The sequence below is a fragment of the Geotrypetes seraphini genome, chromosome 10 (assembly GCF_902459505.1).
Source record: "Geotrypetes seraphini chromosome 10, aGeoSer1.1, whole genome shotgun sequence".
In the NCBI taxonomy this organism is placed as follows: Eukaryota; Metazoa; Chordata; class Amphibia; order Gymnophiona; family Dermophiidae; genus Geotrypetes; species Geotrypetes seraphini.
In genome coordinates this window covers 37116416-37143943 of record NC_047093.1, presented here as the reverse complement: position 1 = coordinate 37143943, position 27528 = coordinate 37116416, and the positions used below count along the sequence as shown (strand labels likewise).

At 44.6% G+C, this 27528-nt stretch overlaps 1 protein-coding gene across 1 annotated transcript in view; it reads right to left on the bottom strand.

Moving 5' to 3' along the window:
* Window positions 1–1526: 1526 nt before the first annotated feature.
* Window positions 1527–27528, bottom strand: part of NARF (nuclear prelamin A recognition factor) — a 56442-nt gene continuing 30440 nt past the window's right edge. Inside the window, exons 8-12 of the mRNA XM_033961180.1 lie at window positions 24538–24667; window positions 19030–19102; window positions 16226–16357; window positions 12535–12692; window positions 1527–3205 (exon numbers count right to left, since the gene is read on the bottom strand). Coding sequence (XP_033817071.1) covers window positions 2964–3205; window positions 12535–12692; window positions 16226–16357; window positions 19030–19102; window positions 24538–24667 — 735 coding nt within the window. The 3' untranslated portion in view covers window positions 1527–2963. The remainder of the gene's footprint in view (window positions 3206–12534; window positions 12693–16225; window positions 16358–19029; window positions 19103–24537; window positions 24668–27528) is intronic.

Here is a 27528-nt window from a genome sequence, read left to right as displayed (position 1 = left end):
GTTATACTCCTACCACTGACTGCTCCTGGAATACCAACATTGAATATTTATCTTTGGATTGGATCATTAATCTTTCCAAATTAGAGCTCAGCAAAAGTTCCTGACTGTACTTGAATGTATTCCTCTGCCTTAAAAGGACTTACAATCTAAGTTTTGTACCTAGAACACTCCTACTCAGTATGAGGGGGTGCTGGAAAGTCCAGCCCAAACAGCTTCCTAAATTTGGAGCGTTAGTTTGGCACTGCAAAATACAACATTTTTCAGCTATGAAGTGCCAATTTGCAGAATCATAATGCTATGTTTTGACATGGTTCAATCAATGATCTGAAACAATGTTAACAAAAAAAGCGTGGAATTTCAAATGTGGAACTCTGATATGTCATAAGGTTCCTATTCCTGCAGAAGAAATCCATGAATGTATGATGCAAACATTGAATGGCAAATGCCCATCATACTCCTCAGTGAAGAAGTGATGTGCAAACTTTTAGCTTGGAAATAAGAGACTGAAGATGCAGCAAGGGCTGAGAGGCCTCGAACAGTGTCCTCCTGAAATTGTTGACCATGTTCATGACCTGATTTTGGCAGATTGGCGAACATCAGCTAAAAGAATTACTGACACTCTACAGCTATCTAGAGAGCATGTATTCACAAGCAGCTGGGTATACAGAAGCCATCAGAAAAGTGGGTTTCCACATACATAAATGCTGACAACAGACAACATCAAGTGGATACTGCCAGATTTATTCTGCAGTATTTTCAGTGAGCTGATGCCAACTTTTTGGAACTAGTTATTGCTGATGAAACATGGTTGCACCACTATGATCCCGAGACAAAACAACAGTCCATGCAATGGTGGCACTCAGGTTCTCCAAGGCCAAGAAAATACAAGACCCAAAAGTCAGCAGGAAAAAGGTCATGGCCACAGTGTTTTGGGATCAGAAAGTGTTGTAATGACCATCTTCCAAGGGGCCAAAACAGTTAATGCAGAATACTACTGTAACTTGCTGTGCCACTTAAAAGGAGGTACTGAAAGAAAAAAAAAAAGAAGGTAGTTGCAGACAGGAGTTCTCTTTTTGCAAGACAATGCACTTGCTCACAAGGCTGGCAAAACAATGGATGCTTTAATAAAGTTAGGGTTTCAGTGAATATACCATGCACCCTACGCCCCAGATCTTGGCCCACCTATTTTCCATTTCCAAATCTTAAAGAGAGAGTTTGAGAGAGCAACAATTTGAGTGATTCAGAGGAGATTACAGCAGCAGAGCAGTATTTCAGTAAACACAAGCATTTTTTTGGAAGGGTTACATAACTTCAGAAACGATGTGCTAAGGGTGATGAATTAGAGGTAAATGTATGGAATAACTTGAAGTTTTGTAGCTCCACATCATTCCCTTCTTGGTTGGGCTGAGAAGATTTCAGCACCCCCTCAAATATTACAGTGCTGCACACAGCTAATGATAAACCACCATGAGTTTTCCTATACCAGGGGTAAGCCACTCCAATTCAAGTGCTGTCATACAGTTGGGTTTTTGTTTTTTTTAAAAAGAGCTACGAGTATATATGACATTTACATAGTAAATGTTGGGAGTTGAAGTATAGCACTCTGATTCGGTTCTACTTCATGATTAAAACACTGGTATACTTTATCTGTCTCTCCCTGCCAATTTTGGGCACCAAGTGTAAAAAGTTTATCCAGCGCCAGTTCTACATCCCAACCACTGCAGTTGCTGTCGAATCCCACTCCCACCTTGATCTGTTTTTGCTGCCATGTCACCAGCAGCCACTGGAGGAAGCTGACAGATGTGCTATGGTTCTGTCTCACTACAGCAGAGGACTGAAGTCCATTGTTCTCATTTCAGAAACAAAGCTTTTTTGGTCTTAAGTACTTGGATTTAGAAATTAAACAATTCAGAACTACTACCTAGAGAATCACAGGGGGACAAATTTTTCTCCGTGCCCGAAAGTTCTTTTCCTATCCCATTCCTGCAAGCTCCATCTTCATCTGCACAAGCTTCAAACATTTTAAAATCATAAGTGTTCAAAGCTTTTGCAGTTAAGGCAGAGCTTACAGGAATGGGACAGAGACAAAATTTATGAGGACATGACAGGGAAATTGTGTTGCGACAGGGACAAATTTGTCCTCATGTCATTCTCTACTACCACCACCACCACTTTTTGGCTAATCAAGGTTCCTGATCGAAATAATAGATCACTGGCTATAAGAGCTGAGGCCCACATGATCTAGCACAATGTGGTTTACTGGTATAGACCAAGTGTAGTAATACTCTCCCATTGAGCAGCTCTGAGATATATCTAGCCCTACAAAAGCTCTTGGACTCAAGAGTGTTTGCCATAGCTTTGAAAGGGCTGTACGACATTCCTCAAGGAAAAAAAAGTTTTTTTGTGAAAGTGTTGCAAAGAAATAATTTCATGTAAGGAATAGGTCTCCCATTTTCACATGAGCCAATGCAAACCAAAGGGAAGACAGGGTGCTACAAAAATCACAAGAGATCAGATGAATCACCCTGGAAGTGACCTTACCTCATAAGCACTGCTAATATCAGACATCACAGAAAATTCACCCTTTAATTTGGTTATAGAACCAAAGAATTTTTGGTAAGAAACCGTACCATACATAAATAAAATTTTAAAAAAGGAAATTTATCTCCCCTAGGGAGCAGATAATTAATTTAAGAGGGAGGATAAGAACACCTGGTTATTTGAAAAAGTAGCAAGTCTTAAATAAATAGGCGATGAAGAAGCTGGAGAGTACAGCTCTCTCAGGAGACCAAGGCATTCCATGTCAACAGTTTGTTCTCAGCAATGGTCAAGGGTTCAGATGTGTACATACACAGCAGATGAAGAATGTCCCCACTTGCATATAGTATTCTAGTATATTTCTTCAGTGTTCTGGCCAAACTGGGAAAAAAGGTTGAATTTCCTTTTTTGTCAGCTTGGTCACATTACCATTTGATATCTAAGCTGTTTATGGTCTGTTTTGATGCACTATATTTGGTATGCAGAGTTTCTTGGGCCTTCTTGGAGTCTGTCCCTTCCAGCCAGTCTTGGTACAGTTTCTGCACATGTGCACTGGTTTCAGGAGGTTGAACAGGCACAGTTGTGTACACGTCTTCCATTTGCTGAAGCAAAGCTTTGTCAAGTTTTCCATCTTCAGTTTCAGCTTGGCCTTTTCCATTTAAGCAACCTTTAAAATAAAACAGTCAGATGTAAGTATACCTGGGGGGTAATTCCATGCAACACAATCTGGACAGAACTAACAGGGAATTGGTAACAGCTGTTGTTAAAAGGAGAACAGTTTGATAGGCCAAGAGGCCTGCAGAGTCAGACAAGGGCAGCCATGTTGGTATGCATAGACCTCTTTTTTTTCAAAATTTCTATTCATTTTTCCATCTTACATCAAGAACACAATATTACATCATTAAAACCTTGTAAACATCACTTGTATTTCTTTTAACATCATCTTAAAAACATACATTTATACCCTTCCCTCCCACCCTTCCCACAAATATTTTATTCAAAAATATCATAAAATATTATTAATTGATCAAACCTTAATATAACTTTATACCCTCCCCCCTATGTATAAGTGTACTTTCAATGGATAACTGTGTCTAATCATTGCAATAATTTGTCAAAGGCCCCCCAATCTTTTTAAAATTATTATAATTCCCTCTCTGTATGGCAATTGCTCTTTCCATTTTGTAAATGTGGTATGCATAGATCTCTAAGATGGGACGCGACTGCATGAGTTCACAGGGCCAGAAGAGGCAGTTATGTCAGCCTAAGGGAATGAAAAGGGCAATCAAAAGAATGGAAGGGTCCTATTTCATTTGGAGAATTAAAGGCTGGTGAGGCAGGAGGATAGAAAGATTGGTGTCAAGGCTTCAAAAGGCAAGGAGCACGAACTAGAAGAGGGAGAAGGGAGAGTAGGGAATCATATCTACGAAACAGAAGAGCAAGCTGAATGTGTACAGGAGAGAGGAGAGTGACGATATGAGGTCAAGCTCAGGTATTAAATGGCATCTATGCATTTGAATAATTTTTTTTTCCAATTGCATTTAAAATTGCCCCAAAAAAGGACAATAATTAAGGAGAAATTAGGTTCTTACCTGCTAATTTACTTTTTTAGCCTCTCCAGACCAGCACAGGTTAATCTTACAAGTGGGTATATATCTCATCATGAAAATAAAACCTAATTTCTCCTTCTTTAGCAACTCTCCAGACCAGCATAGGTTAATCTTACAAGCGTGAGGTACCAAAGCAGTCCCCATCGTGGGTGGGACCCCTCGAAGGGCCAACACCAGAACACGCTCCCCGAATACCGCGTCCCGATGTGCCTGAACGTCCACACGGTAGTGTCCAACACAGGAATGCAGAGAAGACCAGACTGCCGCCTTACAAATATCCACTGGAGGCACCAGCGAAGACTCAGCCCAAGAAGCTGCCTGACCCGTGTGGAATGAGCCTTGAGAAATTCCAGAACAGGCTTTTACTGAAGATAAGCGGAAGCAATAGTCTCCTTGATCCAGCGCACAATGGTAGCCTTGGAAGCGCCATCCCCCCCTACGAGGACCCACTAGAAGGACAAAAAGATGATCTGATTTCCTCATCTTCTGGGTCCTCTGCAAGTAGATGCAAAAGACCCGATCAACAAACAATTTGCGCAACTGTTTCTGCTCAGAAGAACCTGTACGACTACTCAGGATCAGGAGGACCACAGACTGATCGACATGAAAAAGGAGAAACTACCTTTGGCAGAAAGGAAGAACAGGCCTCAACATGACCCTCTCCCTAGAAAACTTGAAAAAGGGAGACCTACAAGAGAGTCTGCAGCTCCGAAACACATCTAGCAGAAGTAATAGCCACCAAGAAGACCGCCTTAAGAGTAAGGTCCTTCAACGAGCAGGCACCCAAAGGCTCAAATGGGGAGTACAACAGCCTGGACAGAACCAGATTCAAATCCCAAGAGGGAACAGACGGTCGCACGGGAAGATTGAGCAACTTGACCGCCTGCAAGAAGCGAACGACATTAGGAATGGCAGTCAGACACTGACCGCGTAATAACCCACGAAAGGCTGACAAGGCTGCAAACTGAACCCGGACAGAAGACCAAGCCAGGCCCCTGTCCAAGTCATCCTGCAAGAACTCTTAAGATGTTAGGCAGGGAAGCGCACCAAGAGACAATTCCCCGCATCGCTCCTCAAATATACGCCAGACCCACACAAAAGCCCGAGAAGTGGAAAGTCTGCAGGACCCAAGAGAGAGATCACCACTATCTGAATACCCCTTCCTACCTAGGCGTTCCCTTTCAAGAGCCAAACCAAGTCGTAAGACAAAAAAGGGAGCTGGATTGAACAGGGGAATGGGGCCCCGAGTCAGAAGAAAAGGATTCAACACCAGATCTGCATACCACAGATGTCAGAGCAATCCTGAGCCACCAGAACCGGGTGACTAACAATGCGGAGTAGAACTCTGCCCACTAATGGCCACAGAGGGAATACATACAACAGCCCCTCCCTAGGTCATGGTTGAACCAGAGCATCCAGGCCCTCAGCCTGACCGTCTCTGCGATGACTGAAGTAGCAGGGTGTTTTGGCATTGACACTCGTGGCCATCAGGTCCATGAGGGGCTGACCCCAAGACTGCAGTATCAACTGAAAAGCCATATGGCTTAGACACCACTCTCCAGGAGCTAGCACATGACGACTGAGGAAGTCCACTTGAACATTCTCCACTCCGGCTATGTGGGAGGCTGAGATGACCTGAAGATGAAACTCTGCTCAGACCACGAGCAGAGCCACCTCCTGCGCCACTTGAGTGCTCTTGGTGCCCCCAAGACATCGGCCCCTGCCATGGCATTGTCTGACAGAATCTGGACCAACTTGCCCGTCAAGAAGGAGTGGAAGGCTAACAGCACCAGACGGAAGGCTCTGGGCTCCAGAACATTGATTGAACAAGATGCATCCTCTGTGGACCAGGTGCCCTGAGCTGAGTGACCTAGAGACACAGAGCTCCGTGAGAATCACCGTCTACTGTAGCTGATCCAGACTCGTCCCTTGAACAATATGGGAGGTCTGGAGCCACCAACGAAGACTGCAGCGAGCCAAGCCCCGCAGAGGAACAGGGAGAACTAGATTATGCCTCTGGGGCAACCACCTCCGAAGCAGAACATATTGAAGAGAACGCATATGGGCCCAAGCCCACCTCACCACATTGAGGGAAGCCGCCATTGACACCAAGACTTGGAGGAAATCCTGCACCCGAGGACACTGGGATGCCATAAGCAGGCGAATCAGCTGTTTTCAGGCCAGCCGCGAGTGCCTTGCGTTTCAACTAAATTGTGCACCTCTCCTCCTGAGAAGTGCTCATTTGCTCCATAGGCGACCTACTGAAAGAAAAGTGCCGGTTAGATGAAAAATACAGTAATTTACAGCATATTTAAAGGGAAAGCAACCCTTCAGACCGGAACTGCCTCAGGATTTTTTTTTCTTCCACAGAACACAGACTCCACTGGCTCTCTAAACAATATGCCTTACCACCAAGGGGTAAGGCTTACTGTTAAGGCACTTCTAGAAAATGTTAGGGAAGTGGAGGAAGGGGGGGGAGGGATCAGGGAGGAACCCATTCGAGACCTGCCAGGTTTGACACCCCTGAGGTCGGACAGACCCCCTAACAGGGTCCACCCAAGCTCGGTCCGGCAACAAAAGGACAAAAATTCCTAAACAAATTCCAACAGCCCTACCAAGGAAGATGGGTACAGCTCACCACACTTGCTGGAAACTGAGAGAAGACTGGGGTAATTAGTGAGGGGGGGTCACATGATATGTACAGTTCCAAAGTTTTGTCTCAGTCTCCACCTGCTGGTCATGATGAGATATATACCTGCTTATAAGATTAGCCTATTCTAGTCTGGAGAGTTGCTAAAGAAACTGTTTTTTCTTTTAAGAGAAGTGTCAAGAATTTACAATATATACCATGCAGAATTTAACATTTTTGTGCATAATTTCTCTAGGATGAGGTAATAAAGACAGAAAAGGGTCTGGCTCGGTTAATAAATCTAGGGAAAATGTTTCATTCAGTGTTGGAATCTATCATTAGCAGCTAGAATCTCAAGAACCTGCAAACTGCACACTACAGGAACAACTACACAACTGCGCACCTCCATTTAAGTGTCCAAAAACATGTGGTGGGAGCCTCTTCTACAAAGGCGTCTGGGTGCCCATATGAGCTTCTGGGAGAATGGAATAGAAATCGAAATAAATATTCTAGTTATTAGGGTTAACATGTGGCTCCAGAAAAAGGAGGATGGATTGTGACATCTGGGTTTTACTTCTATTGCCTTCAATGGAAGTAAAACATGGATGTCTCAATCTGTCTTCCTTTTCTGGAGCCATATACTAACCCTATCTATTATAGTGGCATAATGTGTAATTGTGGGTGGATATATTTCCTTCACCTCACACCCCCCCCCAACCCGCAATCCCCATCTCAAATTATAAATATCTAAAGCTGACAAGCATACCAAGGCCTGCCAGTTAAAGTTCTCTGGTAGCCAGGACACTTCTTTGCACTGCAGTTGGCATTGTCCATGAGCTGCCACCATACCTCCCCATGCATACTTTGTTTTTACACATGCAGAAAAGCAGACCATGCGTGGTGGGGGGTGGGGGGGTGGAATAGTGCGGCAGCAGTCACAGACACTGCTAACTGCAATACACAAGGAGAGAGTGTTCTGGCCCCAAAAGGAAGATCTCTTTAGCTGGCAGGACTTGGGAATCCGGTCAGTCCTGCACAGGTGCCAACAATTTTGGATGGGCCTAGGCCCATTTGTGGCAGTCACTGGTCGGTATGCCTAATGTTTATGCACTCAAGTTATACCTGGCACAGACTTAGCATAACTGTGGGCACATTAATGTGTCAAGGATGCTCAAGTAATGCCAACTGAATGGATCTGGTCTCCAGAACATTGCTCAACCATGATGCTTCCTCCAGTGACCAGCTGCCCTGAGCCAAATGACTGAGACACTGAGCTCCCCAACTGAGGAGACTGGTGGTGTCTGTAAGAAGCACTGTCCACTGGGGCCAATCCAAACTCACCCCCTGAACCAGATTGAAAGATTGCAGCCACCAGTCCAGGCTGCAACAAATTAACCCCCGAAGAGGGACTGGAGAGTCCAGATCTTGAAACTGCAGAGACCACCGCCAAAGGACAGCATACTGAAGGGGATGCACGTGAGCCCAAGCCCACCTGACCACTACTAGGGAGGCCACCACTGACCCCAAGACCTGCAGAAAATCCTGCACCCTTGGGCAACGACAATCCATCAGGAAGCAAATCTGTCTGCAATTTCAGCACCCGGGGCTCGGGAAGAAAGACTCTCCCCATGATGGTGTGAAAGAGAACTCAGGTACTCCAAGCACTTGAGACAGAGTCAACTGGCTTTTGGACAAGTTGACTACCCAGCCCAGAGACTGCAGAACTCCACAACCCAAGTCATGACCCAGGAACTCTCCTGAAAGGACTTCGCTCAAATCAACCAGTCGTCCAAATAGGGATGAACCAGAATGCCTCCTTGTGCAAGGCCATTGACACCACCACCATAAATTGTTGAAAGTCCACGGATCCATGGCCAGACCAAAAGGAAGTGCACAAATTGATCATGCTTTCCCAAAACCGCAAAGCAAAGGAATCGCTGATGGGAGGTCTGAATCTGAACATGCAGGTAAGCCTCCGTCAGATCAAGAGAAGTCAGAAATTCCCCAGGCTGAATGGCCAGAATGACAGATTTCAGAGTCTCCATGCGAAAAGATGGAACCCAAAGCACCCTGTTGACACCTTTCAGATCCAAGATGGGCTGAAAAGACTCCTCTTTCTTGGGCACCACAAAGTAAATGGAGTACCTACCTGTATGAAACTCCTGAGGGGACACTAGGACTGCTGCTTTTAAGGTCCAATAACCTTTACAGTATCTTGATGAAAAGTCAGCTTCTTCCAAGCTGCCTGACAAGGAGAAGTGAGGAAAAGTGAGGAAAATCTAGCAAGGGCCAGGAAAACTCAAGAGCAAAGCCGTCCCGAATCACCACTAGGACCCACTGATCCGTTGTGATCTTGGCCTTCCCCGGTAAAACTCCCGCAACTAGGCTCCAACCGAAACCAGGGTAAGGACATGCAACAAGTCATTGGGCAGGACTGGAGGAGCCCCCATGACCCTCCTTGCAGGCTCCCTGAAAGCACTGAAAGAAATGTCCTCTGGAAGGAAAAGAAGCGAAATCACGCAAATGCCTAAGGGCAACACCACCCTGGGGAACCTTAGAGTCATTCAAGGCCTGAACAAGCTTAACTAACTACTCCCCAAAAAGGAAGCTTAGCCGCATCCATCAACCAACCCCGAAGCCACAGGTTACGGAGAGTGGCCACTCCAAGAGACATGGCAGATGCCGCAACATATCATACATGGCATCCGAGAGATGAGAAGCACCGAGCTCAAGCTTAGCTAATTCCTGATCCACCAAAGACCAGTCAGACTCCCAATCAAGAACCCACTCAGACCACTGAAAACAAGCTTGGGGTACCAGACCACCACTGGTCAGCCAAGGCAGCCACGTCAAAACTCTGCTTAAGAAGAGACTACATCTTATGATCCCGAGAGTCTCTCAAGGCCAAACCACCTTCAACTGGCACCGTATGTCTACATGTGATAGCTGAGACCACTGCATCAACCACAGGCGACTTAGGTATCTCTATTCCCAACAGGAATGGGATAGAGCCTGGATATGGACCTCAACAAGCCAAAAGATGCGTCCAGTCTTCCACTGTTCATGCACCATTCCAAATATCCTGATGCATAGGAAAAGAATTGGAGGCTGACCAAATTCCCACGAAGCAAGGGGTTCACAACATGAGGGGAGTCCTTCGCTTCCTCAAAGCGCAGAACTGAAGAAACCTGAAGAATAAGCTCTTGCAGATCTTCCCGGTGAAAAATACTCACAACTGATACATCCTTGCTAACCAGCATCTCTAAAAAAAAAAAACCATCCATGCCCTCCCCCCACCCCCCCCGTGAGGATCTTGTGAATCAACCGAAAGGTCCAAGTCTTCATCAGACGAAAATGTGTCCGCAAACAAAAAATCCTCATCCCAAGAAACCCATGGTCGCTTGGATGAAGACAGGGGACTGGGCAGGAGCAGACGTCAAAGGGGGGCTGAATGGGGGAAGATGTGGAAAGCAAAGGCCCTCCTGAAAACCCAGAGACCCCCGGGAACAAAGCAGGACCCCCCAGCTGCCTGTAAGTAAGCCTTGTCCATGGCTAAAACAAAATCAGGGGCAAATCCCTCCCTCCCCTGGCGGCAAAGAAGCACAAGAAACATTTACAACCTGTTTCTGTCTCTCTAAGACAGGACGGACATCACCTGAGGCCACAGGCAAAATGGTGGAACTTCTTGTTGAAAAAATATCCCCCAAGGCCTGTAGTGGCAAAGAGGCCTGAACAGACCCAGTCTCTAAAGCAGAACTGCAGGCAACAGCTACTGTAGCGGTTATGGAATCCCCAGCACTATCAGTGGTAAGGGAAACCTTATTTCGCTGACTGTCGGCGGCTGGGGAAATCCATATGTATGTGTGTGTGTGTGTGGGGGGAGGGGGGGGGGGGAGGGGAAGCACGAGCTTCCCCACTGTCTGCAGCCAAGCAGTACACTTGAAGGGGAACCCTGCTCATCTCACTGGCACCCAAAGCCGACAAGGCTTCCCCTTCGTAGCAAGCCAGAGCATTTCGTGCATACGCTGGCCGCGTCCACCACTTGGCAGGCACACAATGAGCACTTTTTCTCCTTCTTAAAAAGTGCTCATTGCGAACTGCTACAAAGGAAAAACAAAAAACTGCCGGTTAACAATTAAAGTCAATTAAAGCTAATTTAAAGCTTCCTTTCAGACCGGCACTGCCTCAGGATGTTTTGGTTTTTTTGGTGTTTTTTTTTTTTTTTGGGGGGGGGGAGGTTCAATACAACTTTAAATTACAAATGAGCAGACCTCACTGGCTCTCAAAGCTATATGCCTTGCCTGAACAGTGGCAAAGCTTACAGCTTAGGCACCTCTAAGCCAAAACATTTTGGGGAGGTTGAGGTGGGGAAAATGGAGGGAGAAACTCAACCAGTTGAGTATGGGCTCTCCCCCCTCCCCCCCGAGGTTGGACGGACCCCCGAAAGGGTCTCCAAGCACAATCTGGCACACACAAAAGGGACAACAAGGCCACTAAGCAAATCCAACAGGCCCTACACTAAAGCAAGGAAAGACTGCACAGGCTTACCACCTCCACCTGCTGGAGATTGAGAACAGACCGATTGTACATGGGATTGCACAGCTAAAAATCGAAGTCTCGCAGAGGAGCATAAACTTATAAGTGTCTGTGCCGGTCTAGAGGGATGCTAAAGAACAAGTTTCTATAAGTGGGAGCCCCAGGGAGCCCCCCCCCCACACACACACACATTTTATGGAGGGTAAGTAAGTGTTAGTATTATGTGCACAGGTTATGGAATTGTCCTTCACATAGGTAGTTCTACTAGATGGATACTAACATTTATGCACCAGCTACACACAAAATCATTTGAATAAATGGTAAATACTCACACAGGTGCAAATAAATGCCAAAATTCCACCGAAATGCTATTCTGGAAATAGGTGCCATGTAGGTGGCATGTGAGCAGTATAGGTAAGACTCCTAGTTACTCTAAATTACATGCATATCTGCAGCATTTAGATACAAGCACTTACCATATATACACTCAATTATAAACAGTTAACTTTTCCCCCAAAAAAGTAGGACAAAAGTTCGACTCGAAAATAAAGCCGGGGGGGGGGGGGGGGAGAAGAGGGGTAACATTCAAGTGCAGTGGCTTGGCCCTGCACCGTTTCCCCTTCCTTGCTGCCTTGCCAGGGTCTGAATCTAGCCCCCCCTTACTCACTCTCCTGCCCCATCAGTCTCTGCACTCAACCCCCTTCCTTCCCTACTAGGTTCTGAACCCCGTCCCCCCTCCCTCCCGATGACTTGCAGGCCTCCACCGAGCCTGCTGTAAGAACTAGTGGTCCAGCAGTGGCCGAGACAGGAGGGATTCCTCCCAGCTGATTCTAATAATTTTTACCTACCTCATGTACCTTTAGTATCCCTGGTGGTCCAGCTATGAACCATGATAGAAGTGACCTTCCTTCGCTCCTGCCCATGCAGAGCTGCTAGCCAATTGGCCGCTGCAAGAACTATTTTGATATATTTATGCTTCAGGTTATCAGAATCAGAATTTTGTTTTTTCACCTCTAAAAGTGGAGGAACAATCAAGAGTTGGATTTTAAACTCCAAGAGAAAAATGTGCTTTTAATATGGACTTCAAAGACCGAGTTCACCTTGCAGCCCTCATCATGGACCCAGCTTTCCCCAGCAACAAACAAAACACAACTGCATGAAAACAGCGAGCCCAGTGCCAGTTCTCCTCAGTCCAAGGCATGTATTACAAGGGCCTCTTACCTCCAGGACAAGCAAGCACCTCCACAAAATGGTAGGGGAACTTTCCTTTCTTTAGCTTCAGGACCATATTTTGAATGTTTCTAAAGCCATAGGCTGCAGCAAAGCGCAGCACTGTTTCGCCATCCTTTTCCAGGGTAACTTCATGAAAATCTTTATTCCTGTAAAACAAAAATAAAAACAATAAAAAAGTCATCAGCATATCTGTCACAGAGCAGTGCTACTAAAGCCTATCCTCAGGTCCTGCCTGGTTCATCTGGTTTTCAATTCTCCTCACGTAATTGATAGCCCACCCACTCACAGCATAAATAAGAAAAATCTCTAATATAGATGAGATATTCTGTTATCAATCTGATTCTCTGACCCAAAACATACACATCTTAATTCCATTATTCTGTAAATTAGAATGGCCAAGGAAAGAGAAGATCATCAAGGAAGAACCTAATTTCTTTTAAACCACAATGGTAGTCTTGACCAGTAAGCTAAACCCTCACCAAGAGAGAGCCCACTGTTTTGTTTGCATGCTCCACCTCCTATCACTCTGAGATGAGCTCCACCCCCCCTCAGTCAGTACCAAAGCTTCTAGCGAATTCTTGAGTGAAAACGTAAGAGGGGTGCAGGGAAAACTCAAAGAAACTACACAAGTGTTCTGCTCTAAATACGAACATTAACCAATAATGCTTTTAAATCACTACTAACCAAAACAAACAAGTTGGAAATAAAAATGAACCTACCCTATGTGCCATCTGCATCAATTGCTCTGTTGCCCTTATGTGAATTCCTCTTCATTCCTGATCCTACCAGGTAGGTGATAGAAATGAGACATCCGACTAAGCAAGCAATCCGTTCAAAATGTTGCTGCATGATTTATTCTCATGAGAGCTGCCATGCTTACGTAACCCCTCTCCTCAAGTCACTTCATTGGCTCCCCGTCCGTTTCTGAATACAGTTCAAATTCCTCTCACCGACTTACAAGTGCATTCACTCTGTAGCCCCTCAATACATCTCCTCACTTATCTCTCCCCTATGCCCCCCCCCGGTGACCACCATTCATCGGGTAAGTCCCTCTTATCTGTACCCTTCTCCTCCACTGCAGATTCCATCCCTTCTTTCTTGTCACACTGCAGGCCTGGAACATCATGCTCCATCTAGCAGTATTCAAATCCAAGCTAAAAGCCCACTTTTGAAGCTGCTTTCAGCTCTTAATTCCTACTCACTGACAAATACCTATACCCATTGCATCATTCTTCCTACCAGAAACTCCAACCCTGATGTCCTGTCTGTCTGTCCAAATTAGATTGTAAGCTCATCTGAACAGGGACTGTCTAATGAATGTAAATGTACAGCACTGCGTACACCTTTGCGAATTATAGAAATAAGCAGCAGTAGTAGGCAGCATGTCAAATAGAAAACAAGTTAGTACACATTTGACAGGGCGAGTGTCAAGAAAGAAAATTAGTAAGGCAAGAACCTAATCTTTCCTTCTTGTGCAACAAGACATATCAGAGCAGTCTCCAGTTCCTAGGGTAGGACTGATGAGCCTATTGCCAGTACCGAGGACCCAAAAGCAGTGTCCAGCCCGGCTGCTACATCCACCCTGTAAAAAAAATAAAAAATAAAATAAAAAATACCTTAGTGAACATATGGAAATTGGACCAAGTGGCCGCCCTACAAATCTCTGCAGGTGAGACAGCTCTAGACTGCCCAAGATGACACGACACCGAGTGGCGTGCGTCTTCACTGCCACTGGAGTCCGCTTTCCACTTCCAATACCGACACTGAGTGGCGTGCGCCTTCACTGCCACTGGAGACTGCTTTCCACCTCCAATACCGACACTGAGTGGCGGGCGCCTTCACTGCCACTGGAGACCACTTTCCACTTCCAATACAAGTGGCAGATATGACCATCCTGATCCACCTAGATATGGTCGCTTTAGATGCCCGATTCCCCCGACATGCCACATTCATAAGCACGAAGAGGTCTAGCCTCCGAGATTTGAAGAAAGAGCTTCCTGCAAGACAGTCTGCAGTTCCAACACTCTTCTAGCTGACGTCACATCCACTAAGAAAACAGTCTTAACCATTAGATCCATCAGGGCTGCCTCCTCCAAAGGATCATACAGGGCCTTTGCAAGGGCCCGCAAGAACAGATTAAGGTTCAAAGATGGAAAGGGCTAGAGAACTGGAAGACTTAAAAATTACTTAAGGCCCCTCCCCACCATACCTGGTTTCCCCCTTAGGCTGCAATAGCCTTTACTCTCTGTACCATGCTTCTGTGCTGGAGCTGCACAGGGAAACCTCTGACCAGAGGTAAGAAGATTTATGCCTCAGCTAAACCTGAAGTCCGACAAATGGCTCATTTCTTTGGATTGCTATTCAGTCCCCAGCATGGAACTGGACCCATCAGACCCCCATCAGAGCTGTATGATGTCATAGAGGAAGAATGCAGTTGGTCCTGATCCTGGATAGAAACCACCAAGGGAACCACTCAGTCTGCACTCAAATTCACTGTGAACAGAACCTGGTGCGAGCTGCTCAAGCCCACTGCGACCAAACCTGGGGCGAGATTGCTCCTAAGGGTACAGACCCTGAGCTCTGAACTACTGATGCAGACTGGCCACAAAGGAATAATGCGAGGCATGTGCCTATGGGTTACAGACCTCAGTCTTGAGAGTCTTATCTTCTTGCAGTCAGAGATGCTCCTGGGGTGACCAGGATCCTCTGCAATAAAAAGGTTAAACTCGAGCAAAACAGAGGCTCACTACTCTTCGCTTACAGAAAGTAAGACTGATGAGGTGAAGCTCATCCCAGAGTGATGGGAGGTAGAAAACAAAACAGTGGACTACAACTCTCGCAGCTGGTCAGGGTTTAACCTGCTGGTTAAGACTACCAGTCCTGTTGTACAAGAGAAGCTTTAGAGCTTTTCACTATAATCTACTCAGAATCAGGAATGTAGCAAAATATAAATAATTAGATTATCCAAAATGATATACTTTGTACTGGAAGCACAGTAACAGATGGCACATAAAGACCAACATAGCCATTCAATCTGCCTAGTATGATATCTACTACCTCTGCACACAGATATCAAGCTGAAGATAACTTGTGGGAGTTGCCATGAGCATGATTGCTTCCATGGTGAGCCTTGGATGGGGTAGATGGCTTGCCTGGGGTCACATGGGGGATTTGTACCAGAGCCCTCTAGTTACCAGCCTACTGCTCTGGCCACTGAGTTACTCCCACCCCAACCAGTGAGAGAGATTGTTATAAGAACTGAAATCATCAGATTATCCAAAGTCTGGCAATTCATTTTGACTGTGCAATAAAGAAAATGTGTTTAATTTTTGCTTTATGCAGCAAATAATGTAATCATGAGCTGAATAGCAGCTTCTCACAGATAACCTATAAAAGGTCTCAGGCATAGGAAAACAACCCTGATATCTAGAGAAAATGTATTCATAAAAAAATTTTATATATATATATATATATATAAAATTTATTTATAAAAAAAAAAAAAATCAGCTGCTACTGAGAGATCAAACCCCATCCTCTCCCCCTTTTACAAAAACATAGCGTGGTTTATAGCCGCAGTGGTAACAGCTCCAACACTCATAGAAAACCCTTTTTTTTTGGGGGGGAAGGGGTAAAACTTAAAAAAGGGGCAAATTTTTAAAATATACCAAATTCTACTTACTTGAGTGCTCTATATGTGATTTCTTTAACATCTATATCAAACAGCTCTTTGGCAGCATGTTTAAAGATGTGTTCCAGATAACCATCCGATCTCGTTCCATGACGCACTATTTCCCCATCCACATCACCAAACCTGACCAGAGGCAAAGGGTAAGTTTGAATCAAGGACACTAAAATTGGTAAAACCCAGTTACTACTTCAGGATTTCAGAAGCACTAACATTTGCTGCTGGAAGATGGCAGAGTTTGAGTAGGTCTGACAGTGAAAAATCGCTGGCTCTCCTCAGACAGATCTTACAGCTGACTAGCAGTAAAAATCAGGAAAGTAACTACCCTGTTTCCCTGAAAATAAAACCTATTCCAAAAATAAGCCCTAGGATTTTTAAAGATTCTCCTAATACAAGCCCTACCCCCAAAATAAGCCCTAGTTAAGATTAACCCCTGAATTTTAAGAAATGAAATTTAAAAAATGCTTGAAGGTTGGCAGCGGGTAGAGGTGTTTGCGGTGATATGGTCACTCATCTCGCTGGCAGGGGTGTGCAGGACTGGGACAAATTCAATACTATATATATATTTTTTAATCTTTCATGGGTATTGCCCATAGATATGACATGTGCTAGTGTTGTGTTCAAGAGAGCCGAGATAGGTACAAGGGCAGCAGCAGAAAGGGCATGCTGGGTCTCTGAAGGGAGCAGCAGAGAGAACATATTGGATGTATGTGGTGGGGTGTGAACGAGACGGGGAAAAGTATGAGTGAAGGAGAAAGACCTATAGGCTGGGATGAAAGGGTCAAATCTGTCTGCGTGCATGGGCTCAATTTCTACACAGACCAAACCAATTTTGGCCATTTTTAACCCCCAAACTGCCCCTTGACTTATCAGGTTAAGTATATATACAGTAAACCCAGAGCAGAGCATCGAGGCTCATGGCACTATCTAGATGGCTAGTGTACTAAAACATGGAGAGCTAGAAAAATGGGTGTTTGGTTGGCTCGGAGAGAAATTCGGTAGACCTTTAAGCTTCTGTGTAGAGAGGAAATACTGTATGCAAAAAAGCAAACACCATATACAGAAACTCATCCAGCTCATGTTCATTTACTTTCAGTTTCAACTTTAGGTTTGTTTGGACTAACTGGAAAAAGTGGTTTTGCTTGCTCTCTAGATTTATTGTAGAAACAATCTGTAGCTGCAACTGAGACTAGAGGAAAATATCCCCGTCCTTTATTTGACCTATTGGACCGATACTGCTCTTATCCAGCCTGCAATCAAGCTTGTCTTATTTGTCTTGAAATGTCAAAAATTTCCTTTTGCCAATTATCGCTAAGCATAAAAAGACTGTTTGGGGAATGAAATTTAGAGTTTACCATGTACATTATTGCAAGTAAAGTAGTATGTATTCCCTCCACAGCTCCTCAGTATCTCCTCTCTCCCCCCATCGGCAATCCGCTCATCGGATAGGTCTCTCTACAACCAAACTCCAGACTCCATCCCTTCTATCTTGCTGCACTGTATGCCTGGAACAAACTGCCCGACTCGATGCATCAGGATCCATCTCTGGCAGTATTCAAAGCCAGACTCAAAGCCCACTTCTTTGGAGATCTTAAGATCAGGGATATCAAAGTCCCTCCTTGAGGGCCGCAATCCAGTCCGGTTTTCAGGATTTCCCCAATGAATATGCATGAGATCCATGTGCATACACTGCTTTCAATGCATATTCATTGGGGAAATCCTGAAAACCCGACTGGATTGCAGCCCTCAAGGAGAGACTTTGAGATCCCTGCCTTAAGATGAAGATCACAGAATTTTTGTAATCACAGGCTCTCAAACTAGACTGGCTTAGTGTGTCCTAACCCCAGCGCTAGACTCTACTCTATCCCTTTTATTTAAAAAGAACTTATCCGCTTATCTCCTAAGCGGCTTACAAGTAAACATACACAGTCGAATACATTACAAACAAACAATCAGCTTTGTTCACATTGTTCAACCAAAAATTTTATATCCTTTTGAAAGTTTGGTCTCCACTCCGTATTTGGGCAGTCGTTCCATTTCCATGCCACATGGATCTACACAACTGTAAATTTCCTGTAGGGCCTGAATTAACTTCTTTCATGCACCTAGCTGCAGTAGTGTCAACTCATCCAAGGGTATAAAAGGTATCCCTTTCTCAAAACTGAACAGCAACAAGCCATCAAGAGTGGGCTGGCTGTGATTCTACAATGCTCCAAATACTGTTGTCCAGATGTACTTTTAAGGCAGGTCCAACAGGACACCATAGCTCAGAATAAGCAGTGCTTAGAGGAAAGAGCTGCCAGGGCAAGGGTGGCGACTCTTTCACCCAAGAGTTACCTACACTGCTTAACGCGACATCTAGTCTCAATATTCTTGTTAACATGCATATCGTAGTTTTGTGCTCCAAAGTTTAACATAGAAGCGATCTGGTATTTGTTCTATTGCCTTTTGACTATGGTTATGATGAAAGCGGTTTACATATGTACAGGTAACTTTATTTTGTACTTGGAGCAATAGGGGGAGGGGGGTGTTAAAACGACTTGCCCAGATTTACAAGGCACTGCAATGGGAATTCAACCGTAATCCTTAGGTTCTCAGGCCACAGACAAGATTCCGTACTCTGCTAATTCAGAAGGGGATGCCGATTGTTTTAATTGCTTGTCATCTTAAAAGATACATGTCTTTGTAAACCATGAAAAGTTTTAATAAAAATTGTTTAGAACATAAAATATATTCTGCTAGGATGGCACAGAAAAGCAGCAGCAACAGCACATGGGAAATTAGTAAGATCTACTTACAGACTGTCTATGGGAGATTCTTGCATGTCTTTCAGAGACAGATTTGTCTGTTCCATTATCTGAGCAATTTCCACTGCAAGTCAAACAATACAGTACACTTTAAAAAAACAAACAAAAAATTATTAAGACGGACTATTTGTTGTGTGCAATGTGATCCTTTAACAGGATTTGTTGGTGCCAAGAGGTTTTGTTCTCTACAGAATGCAATTAAAAAAAAATATATATATACGTTAAATGAATGCAATACTAAAGTCACTTATTTGCAGGCTTAAGACAGGAGATTAAGGTGATCAAACAGATCTATACTATATAGTGTCTAGGTTTTAGCTCACTGTGGGAGATAAACACCTGTATATGGGAACGATATGCTAGAACAAATTAAAAATATTCCCAGTGCAGTAAACTAAAACTAATGGTATTTAAAAAATTACTGCAGTATTAAAATAAGCACAAAGGCTGCACATACAAACCTTGTGGGACTTTCACCTAGCCACCTTCTTGAAAAAAAAACAAAACAAAACAAAAAAACAGCTCTCTTGTACAAAACAGTAAAAAAAAAAAAAAACACACCCCCAAAAAAACAAAAAAAATCCCCTAACAAAGTTTACTCTTTCTTTTTACAGATAACCCTTCCTACAAGCAAAACTACTGGGAAGCTAACAATGAGCCTTATGACTACACAATGTTCATTTGCGACACTGCAGCTAGTAAGAACATAAGAACATAAGCAATGCCTCCACTGAGTCAGACCCGAGGTCCATCGTGCCCAGCGGTCCGCTCACGCGGTAGCCCAACAGGTCCAGGACCTGCGCAGTAGCCCCCTATCTATACCCCTCTATCCCTTTCTTCAGCAGGAAATTGTCCAATCCTTTCTTGAACTCCAGTACCCTACTCTGTCCTATTACGTCCTCTGGAAGCGCATTCCAGGTGTCCACCACACGCTGGGTAAAGAAAAACTTCCTAGCATTTGTTCTGAATCTATCCCCTTCCAATTTTTCCGAATGCCCTCTTGTTCTTATGTTTTGAAAGTTTGAAGAATCTATCTCGCTCTATTTTCTCTATGCCCTTCATGATCTTGTAGGTCTCTATCATGTCTCCTCTGAGTCTCCGCTTTTCCAGGGAGAAGAGCCCCAGCCTCTCCAAACTTTCAGTGTATGAAAGGTTTTCCATGCCCTTAATCATTCGTGTTGCTCTCCTCTGGACCCTCTCAAGTATTGCCATATCCTTCTTAAGGTACGGTGACCAATACTGAACACAGTACTCCAGGTGCGGGCGCACCATTGCCCGATACAACGGCAGGATTACTTCTTTTGTTCTGGTCGTAATACCATTCTTAATAATACCCAACATTCTGTTTGCCTTCTTCGCGGCTGCTGCGCATTGTGCCGTTGACTTCACTGTTGTATCCACCAGTACACTCAAATCTCTTTCAAGGTTACTTCCCTCTAATACTAATCCCCCCATTTGGTAGCTGAACATCGGGTTCTTTCTCCCTATATATACCTTGCATTTCCCTACATTGAAGTTCATCTGCCATTTATTCGCCCACTCCTCCAGTTTGTTTATATTACAGCAGATTAAAAGACCACAAGTCTTGATTAATAGTCTCAATTTTCCAACCTACTCCAATTGCTTCAGACCAGGCTTTAGTTTAATCATCATTTCTAGCGCGCCTTTACCCAAGGTGGGTTACAAAATGTACATCCATAATAACAATTAAACGTACATAAACAATTAACAAAATAACTTGCCCATAATCAAACTTCTCACCAAATGACAATCTTCATGGTACAGAGTGAATACCTTCCTGTCCATTTTTCAGTTATTACATTGCGTTAAGAACCATATTTCATAGCACAAAACAGATGTTTTAACATTTGTTTAAATTACTGCAAATTTTTCAACTGCCGTAAATACACAGATAATTTGCTCCACTCCATAGGTCATAGGCAAGAGAACACACTTTTCCTTGCATTCTCACAATAAAGGCATTTTGAAGATGAAACAATTAAACTTGCCTGCGCGGAAGATCTTAATTGTCTCATTGGGACATACAGTGCCAGACAGTCAAGGTGCCATTTGATTAAAACTCAAATAAACCATCAGCAGTAGCTAATATTTAACTAGAAACTCCATAGTCACTTTCTCCATCACTAGGGACAATCTGAACCTCAATATATCCAGTTCTGTAGGGGAGGAAGCAGAGCTGCCTTGTAGTATGAGGGTATCAAGGGTGGCAATTATTCATAAAAGAGTAAAGATTCAATGGTGTGCGGCTCCTACAATCTGATCTCTGTTGGAAATAAGATCCTAGTGTTTTGAAATCCTATCAGGTAAACTACTCTCATTGCTCCCCCACAATCGGCATGAAAGATAGTTAGAGATTATACCAGGTAGGCAAATGGACTTCCAAAAGATACTGAACCCGATTGCAGTAGAACTAGAGCAGTGGTTTCCAACCCTATCCTGGAGGGCTACCAGCCAGTCGGGTTTTTGAGATAGCCCTAATGAATATGCATAAGAGAGATCTACATATAATGGAAGTGAAAGGCATGCAGATCTGCCCTATGCATATTCATTATAGCTATCCTGAAAACCTGACCGTCTGGTGGTCGTCAATGAAGCATTCTGGTCCTTTATGTTCCAAGTATTAACTAAAGTAGGGTTAAGAATCACTGAATCTGTGCCATCTCCTTGAACATCCATGGTGGGAAGGAGGGAGGGGGGTGGTATTGCGTTACTGTATTATTTAAAATAAGTACAGATAATTGAAAGAGTATATACATAGTAATTAATCAATGGGTGGGTGGGATAAAATGATTTGATTTTGAATATCTGTAAGTTGAATGTGCTTTTCTTGACTTGTTATATGTTCTTATACCTGTGTATTGCACTGTTAATATTTAAAAATTAATAAAGATTTATTTAAAAAATAAAATAGAATCACTGGAAGCTATACAGGTTTTTGAGCTCAAGAGGCATATGGTAAGAATGTCCACTTTCATCCCTCCTCTTGGCTCTTATGGAGCTTTTGGCCCAGAAGGGTAGAAACAGTACAAGAATAAAGGAAGAGGTGGATCTCCGGGACTAAACCTCTCCTTTTTTCCAGACATGTTATGTAGAGACACAGATCCAATAACCTCACTTTCTGAGCTAGTAGCTGGTATGAGAGAAAAAAAAATTGTTTTTGGGAGACCCTCCTAAATAAGTCAAAATCAGAGTTGATAAAATCAAAATGCTGTGAATGTCATCTTTGCTGGAATCATAAAGCAGTTTAACTTTAAAGCAGCTCAAGCATTATTAGATACTTAGGAGCAGATTATTCTTCTCAGCTTCCAACCTAAATGCAGATCTAGATAGATGGGTGAAGCTAAGTATTTCCTGGGTAGCCTCAGTTAAAGTGTTTTTAAATTTTAAACCAGTTTGGGATACTTCTTATAGTGGTTCTAAACTAGCTTTTCAAGTTACTAACAAAAATAGCTTTATTTATAGCCCGTCATACCTTTCAGTTCAAGACGGTTTACAACAAGAGAGGCTGCAGGAATGCAGCAAAGTTACATCAAGAGCATGAAGTAGGATGAAACAAATAATTATATCTATCAGAAGGCAGGAGCATCGGGGGGGGAGGGGGGGTGTTCTGCTTTCTTTTACAAAGTACGCCAGTGCAAATACAAAGCATTTGCTTGCAATTGAGTAGCACTGTGCAGCGCTGCATATGTCTAGCAGCGTTAAAGAAATAATAATAGCAGCAGTATATATAAATATATATAAAACAAACAAAACCCAAACAAGTTATAATGTCAAACACCAAAACTACAGTAATAACAAAATACCAGGACTTCATTCTAGCTGCTTAATAACCAATTTTGGAAGTTAACTTGAGTCATCACTCCTAACTATGGAAACATCTTTTCCTCATTTAAATCCAGTAGAGTAAGTCTTATGAAACAGGATGGCCCCTCGGCTTAAGCTGTAGTGCAATTGGGTTTGGGCACTGATCTGGTGGACTGGTTAAACCTGCGCGGAAAAGGTGGTGCGCGCTTGCTTACACTATTGAGGTATACCAGAGGCAATGTCTCCCCAAAGCCTTGAGCTAGCCAGGGTCTCGGACCTAAAGACTGAAGAGGAGACTCAAAGAGGGTAAGAATAAAACTAGAATCTTCATTTAGTAGGTAGTAATGCTCCCGATTCGAATCAGTTCACCGATTCACTTCGGGTGAATCGATTTGAATCGATTCAAAATAAAAAAAAAACAAAAAACAAGTCAGCTTCCTGATTCGGCTGACCCTCCCCCCTCAAGCAGGAGCGGCAGCGCTGCTCTTGCTGGCTGGCCGCTGCTGCACCTGCTTTAGCAGGCGAGGGGGGAGCCTCAGCTGTTTAGTGCTGCTGTCCGGTTCCCCCCCCCCCCGCTTCCCCCCACCTACCCCCCGGCATCTCGCTTCCCCCTCTGGCCTCCCCACACCGGCGTTTACCTTAACGAAGCAGCCTGAAGCAAGATCGCGATACCAGCGATCTTTGCACTGCTTCGGAGCCGTTTCCTCTGCCGTGGTCCCGCCCCTCCTCTGAAGTCAGAGGAGGCTGCTTCGTTAAGGTAAACACCGGAGCAGGGAGGCCGGGGGGGGGGGGGGAAAGCGAGATACTGGGGAGGCCAGAGGGGGGAAGCGAGATGATGGACCCTGGGGTGGTGGGGAAGTGGGGATAGATGCTGGATGAAAGGGTAGTTAAGAAAAGAGGTGGATCTGTGGAGGGAGACGAAAAAAAGGAAAGATGCCAGACCTCCTGGGGAGGGAAGGGAAACGGAAGGGGAGAACAGGGATGGCAGATGGATGGTTAGCACAGAGAAAGAAGGAGACCCTGGCAAGCAAGTTATCAGAAGACAACCAGAGCCTGGGACCAACAAGATTTGAATAATGATCAGACAACAAAAGGTAGAAAAACTAATTTCATTTTCTGTTTTGTGGTTACAATATGTCAGATTTGAAATGTGTATCCTGCCAGAGCTGGTGTTAGACCACAAACGTGAGCTAGGATTTAGCAGAGAGAGGAAAGTCTTGTTTGTTTACACCACAGCGCCAGTGTGGTTAGGAGAAGGCAAAGGGGGTGAAGAGGCTATAAAATAAACCCACCAGGATGTTTGAAAAAAAAACAAACAAACACCCAATTGGGCAGGAAAACCAAATCAAATCGAAATTTTTTTTCCTGTATCGGGCAGAGGCATAATATCTCCATCATTCAAGCAACCACCCTACATAATTCCATTCTTCACTGCAGCATCTGCAATCTAAACTTTCATACATAGTCCTTCATCGTGGACATACAGTAATCAAGTCACTCAAGTGATGGATCAGCTTTGTGAAAATCAGAATTAGTAAATGGAATCTAATAGTTCAGTTACCCCTATTCTCAGAGCCAAGCTGAAATTTCAATACTAAAACAATAAAAAACCAACACAGTTATCAAGTCTTTCATGCCAACCCCTTCCCCAACCAAAAAAAAAAAAAATCTTACCCGATGTAAGCACACAGTCAACATCTTGAGAATTATACAAGGCAGTGTAGAAGTCTTCTCGAAGGGCTTCTAATTTTTTGTCATAGCATGGTGCCAAGATTATGTGAAATATTTTATCAGGACACAGATTCTGTAAGGGATGTATTAAAGCAGAACAGTGTATAAGGACTTGATTTGACTTACAATTACCTGTATGTTTGCAGCAGAAATTGAATGAATTTGAACATTCCACAAAGTACTACCGACTCTTTAACTCTAGCTATTGATCCTCAAAATAACACTTTAAATACATGTAGTAAAAGACCGAGGTAGAAAAATTAAGCTCTTAAACAATGTACTGAATCGTAATGCTATATTAATGACCTTTTGTAGCTTGCAGGCAACATGATTATGTAGCAAGGGCTAGCCCAACCAGCAGGCAAGAATAAGCAGTTGCCTAGATCAATTCTATAGAGGCAGCAAAGAAATAAGAGGGCAGTCTGGTCTGAAAAGTTTGGTAAAAAAAAAAAAAAGAAATCAAGTTAACAATTTTTTTTTTTTTTAAATTTGACAAAACCATATTTTTCCCCAACAGGATGGAGAAACTGGAAACTCACTAGACCAAGTGTATAGCCCTCTATGGATACTGTTGAAAAACAACTTACTGAACGTTTCAAACTGCCCTTGTAGTTCCGACAGCCAAACACAAAATAAGCAACAGCCTGTATTTTTACACAAAGGGAGAATAGGAATGTCCAAACTAGAGAGCTGCACGGGAACGGGAATGACGGAATCCCGTGGGTTCCCCCCCTTGGGTCGCGGGGATTCCACAGGGTTGGAGGGAGCTCAGTTGATACGCATCTTTAACTGCCTTCCATGTTGTAGTCTTCTTTGCAGTATGCAGCGATCTCCAGTAGCTGACCCGGAAGTCTTCGACGTCAAAGCTGACGTCGGATGGAAATCTTCGCCTCAGCTACGTGGAGCGTGCAGGGCCTGCTGCAAAGAACTGCTGCTGGAAATAGTGCTGCCCTTCAGCTATGGTAATTAGAGCAGCCTGCAAAAAGATTGCTGGTGCAAAGGGGTCAAACAAGCTGGATATGATGCTGAAAAAGGCACTACAGAAAAGAGAGGGCAGAGAAAAAGTTCCCTTCAGAGGAGACACTGCCCAGGAAAAGGATCTAGGCTGCCCTAATTAGCTGAAGGTGAGACTGGGAGGCCAGGGGGGAAACCGGAGGATGCTGCAAAAAGGAGAGAAGGGGGGAGGATGCTACAAAGAAGGGGGAGGGAAGAAATAATGGCTCTGAAAACAGGAGAGGGAGAGAGATGGTGGACAATGGGATTTAGGGAGGGAAGGAACAGAAAGGGAGAGAAGTTGGACACAAGGGATGGGGTGATAGACACTGGATAGGAGGGTAGTTGGGAAGAGAAAGTAAGCTGGTGGACCTGTGGGGGGGGCAGAAAAAGAGGGAGGGAGTGAGAGTATAGCACAGTTACTTACCGTAACAGGTGTTATCCAGGGACAGCAGGCAGATATTCTTTACGCATGGGTGACGTCACCGACGGAGCCCACGGTACGGACCTTTTTACTAGAAAGTTCTAGTTGGCCGCACCGCGCGTGCGCGAGTGCCTTCCCGCCCGACGGAGGAGTGCGTGGTCCCCAGTTAGTATAAGCCAGCTAAGAAGCCAACCCGGGGAGGAGGGTGGGACGTAAGAATATCTGCCTGCTGTCCCTGGATAACACCTGTTACGGTAAGTAACTGTGCTTTATCCCAGGACAAGCAGGCAGCATATTCTTTACGCATGGGTGACCTCCAAGCTAACAAAGAGGGAGGAGGGATGGTTGGCCATTAGGAAAATAAATTCTGAAGTACAGATTGGCCGAAGTGCCCATCCCGTCTGGAGAAAGCATCCAGACAGTAGTGAGTAGTGAATGTGTGAACTGAGGACCAGGTGGCCGCCTTGCAGATTTCCTCAATGGGTGTGGAACGGAGGAAAGCAACAGAAGCGGCCATAGCTCTTACCCTGTGGGCCGTGACAGCACCGTCTAGTGACAGACCGGCCCGAGCGTAACAGAACGCGATGCAAGCTGCAAGCCAGTTGGATAGCGTCCGTTTAGAGACCGGTCGACCCAAACGATTCGGGTCGAAGGTCAGGAAGAGCTGAGGGGACAAGCGGTGAGCCCTTGTACGATCGAGATAGTAAGCCAGGGCACGCTTGCAGTCAAGACTGTGCAATGCCTGTTCTCCGGGATGTGAATGAGGTTTCGGGAAGAACACAGGCAAAACAATGGACTGGTTGAGGTGAAAAGCTGAGACCACCTTTGGAAGGAATTTTGGATGGGTGCGCAGAACCACCTTGTCATGGTGAAAAATAGTGAACGGTGGATCGGCAACCAGTGCATGAAGCTCACTAACCCTCCTGGCAGAGGTGATGGCAATGAGGAAAAGAACCTTCCATGTCAGAAATTTGAGCGAAGTTGTGGCAAGTGGCTCAAAGGGAGGTGTCATGAGGGCAGACAAAACCACATTCAGGTCCCAGACGACCGGAGGAGGCTTCAGAGGTGGTTTGATGTTGAAGAGGCCCCTCATGAATCGGGAAACCAGAGGGTGAGCCGTGAGAGGTTTTCCTAGGACAGGCTCATGAAATGCCGTGATGGCACTGAGATGGACTCTGATTGAGGTAGACTTGAGGCCTGCGTTGGACAGGGAGAGTAAGTAGTCCAGAACAGTTTCCACCGCTAAGGAGGTGGGATTGTGATGATGACGGAGGCACCAAGAGGAGAACCTGGTCCACTTCTGATGGTAACATTGGAGGGTGGCCGGTTTCCTGGAGGCGTCCAAAATGAGACGGACAGGCTGAGACAGATTTCCTGAAGAGGTCAGCCCGAGAGAAACCAAGCTGTCAGGTGGAGGGAAGACAGATTGGGATGTAGTAGAGACTGATGTTGCTGTGTAAGTAGAGTAGGAAACACAGGCAGAGGAATGGGCTCCCTGGAGCTGAGTTGAAGTAGAA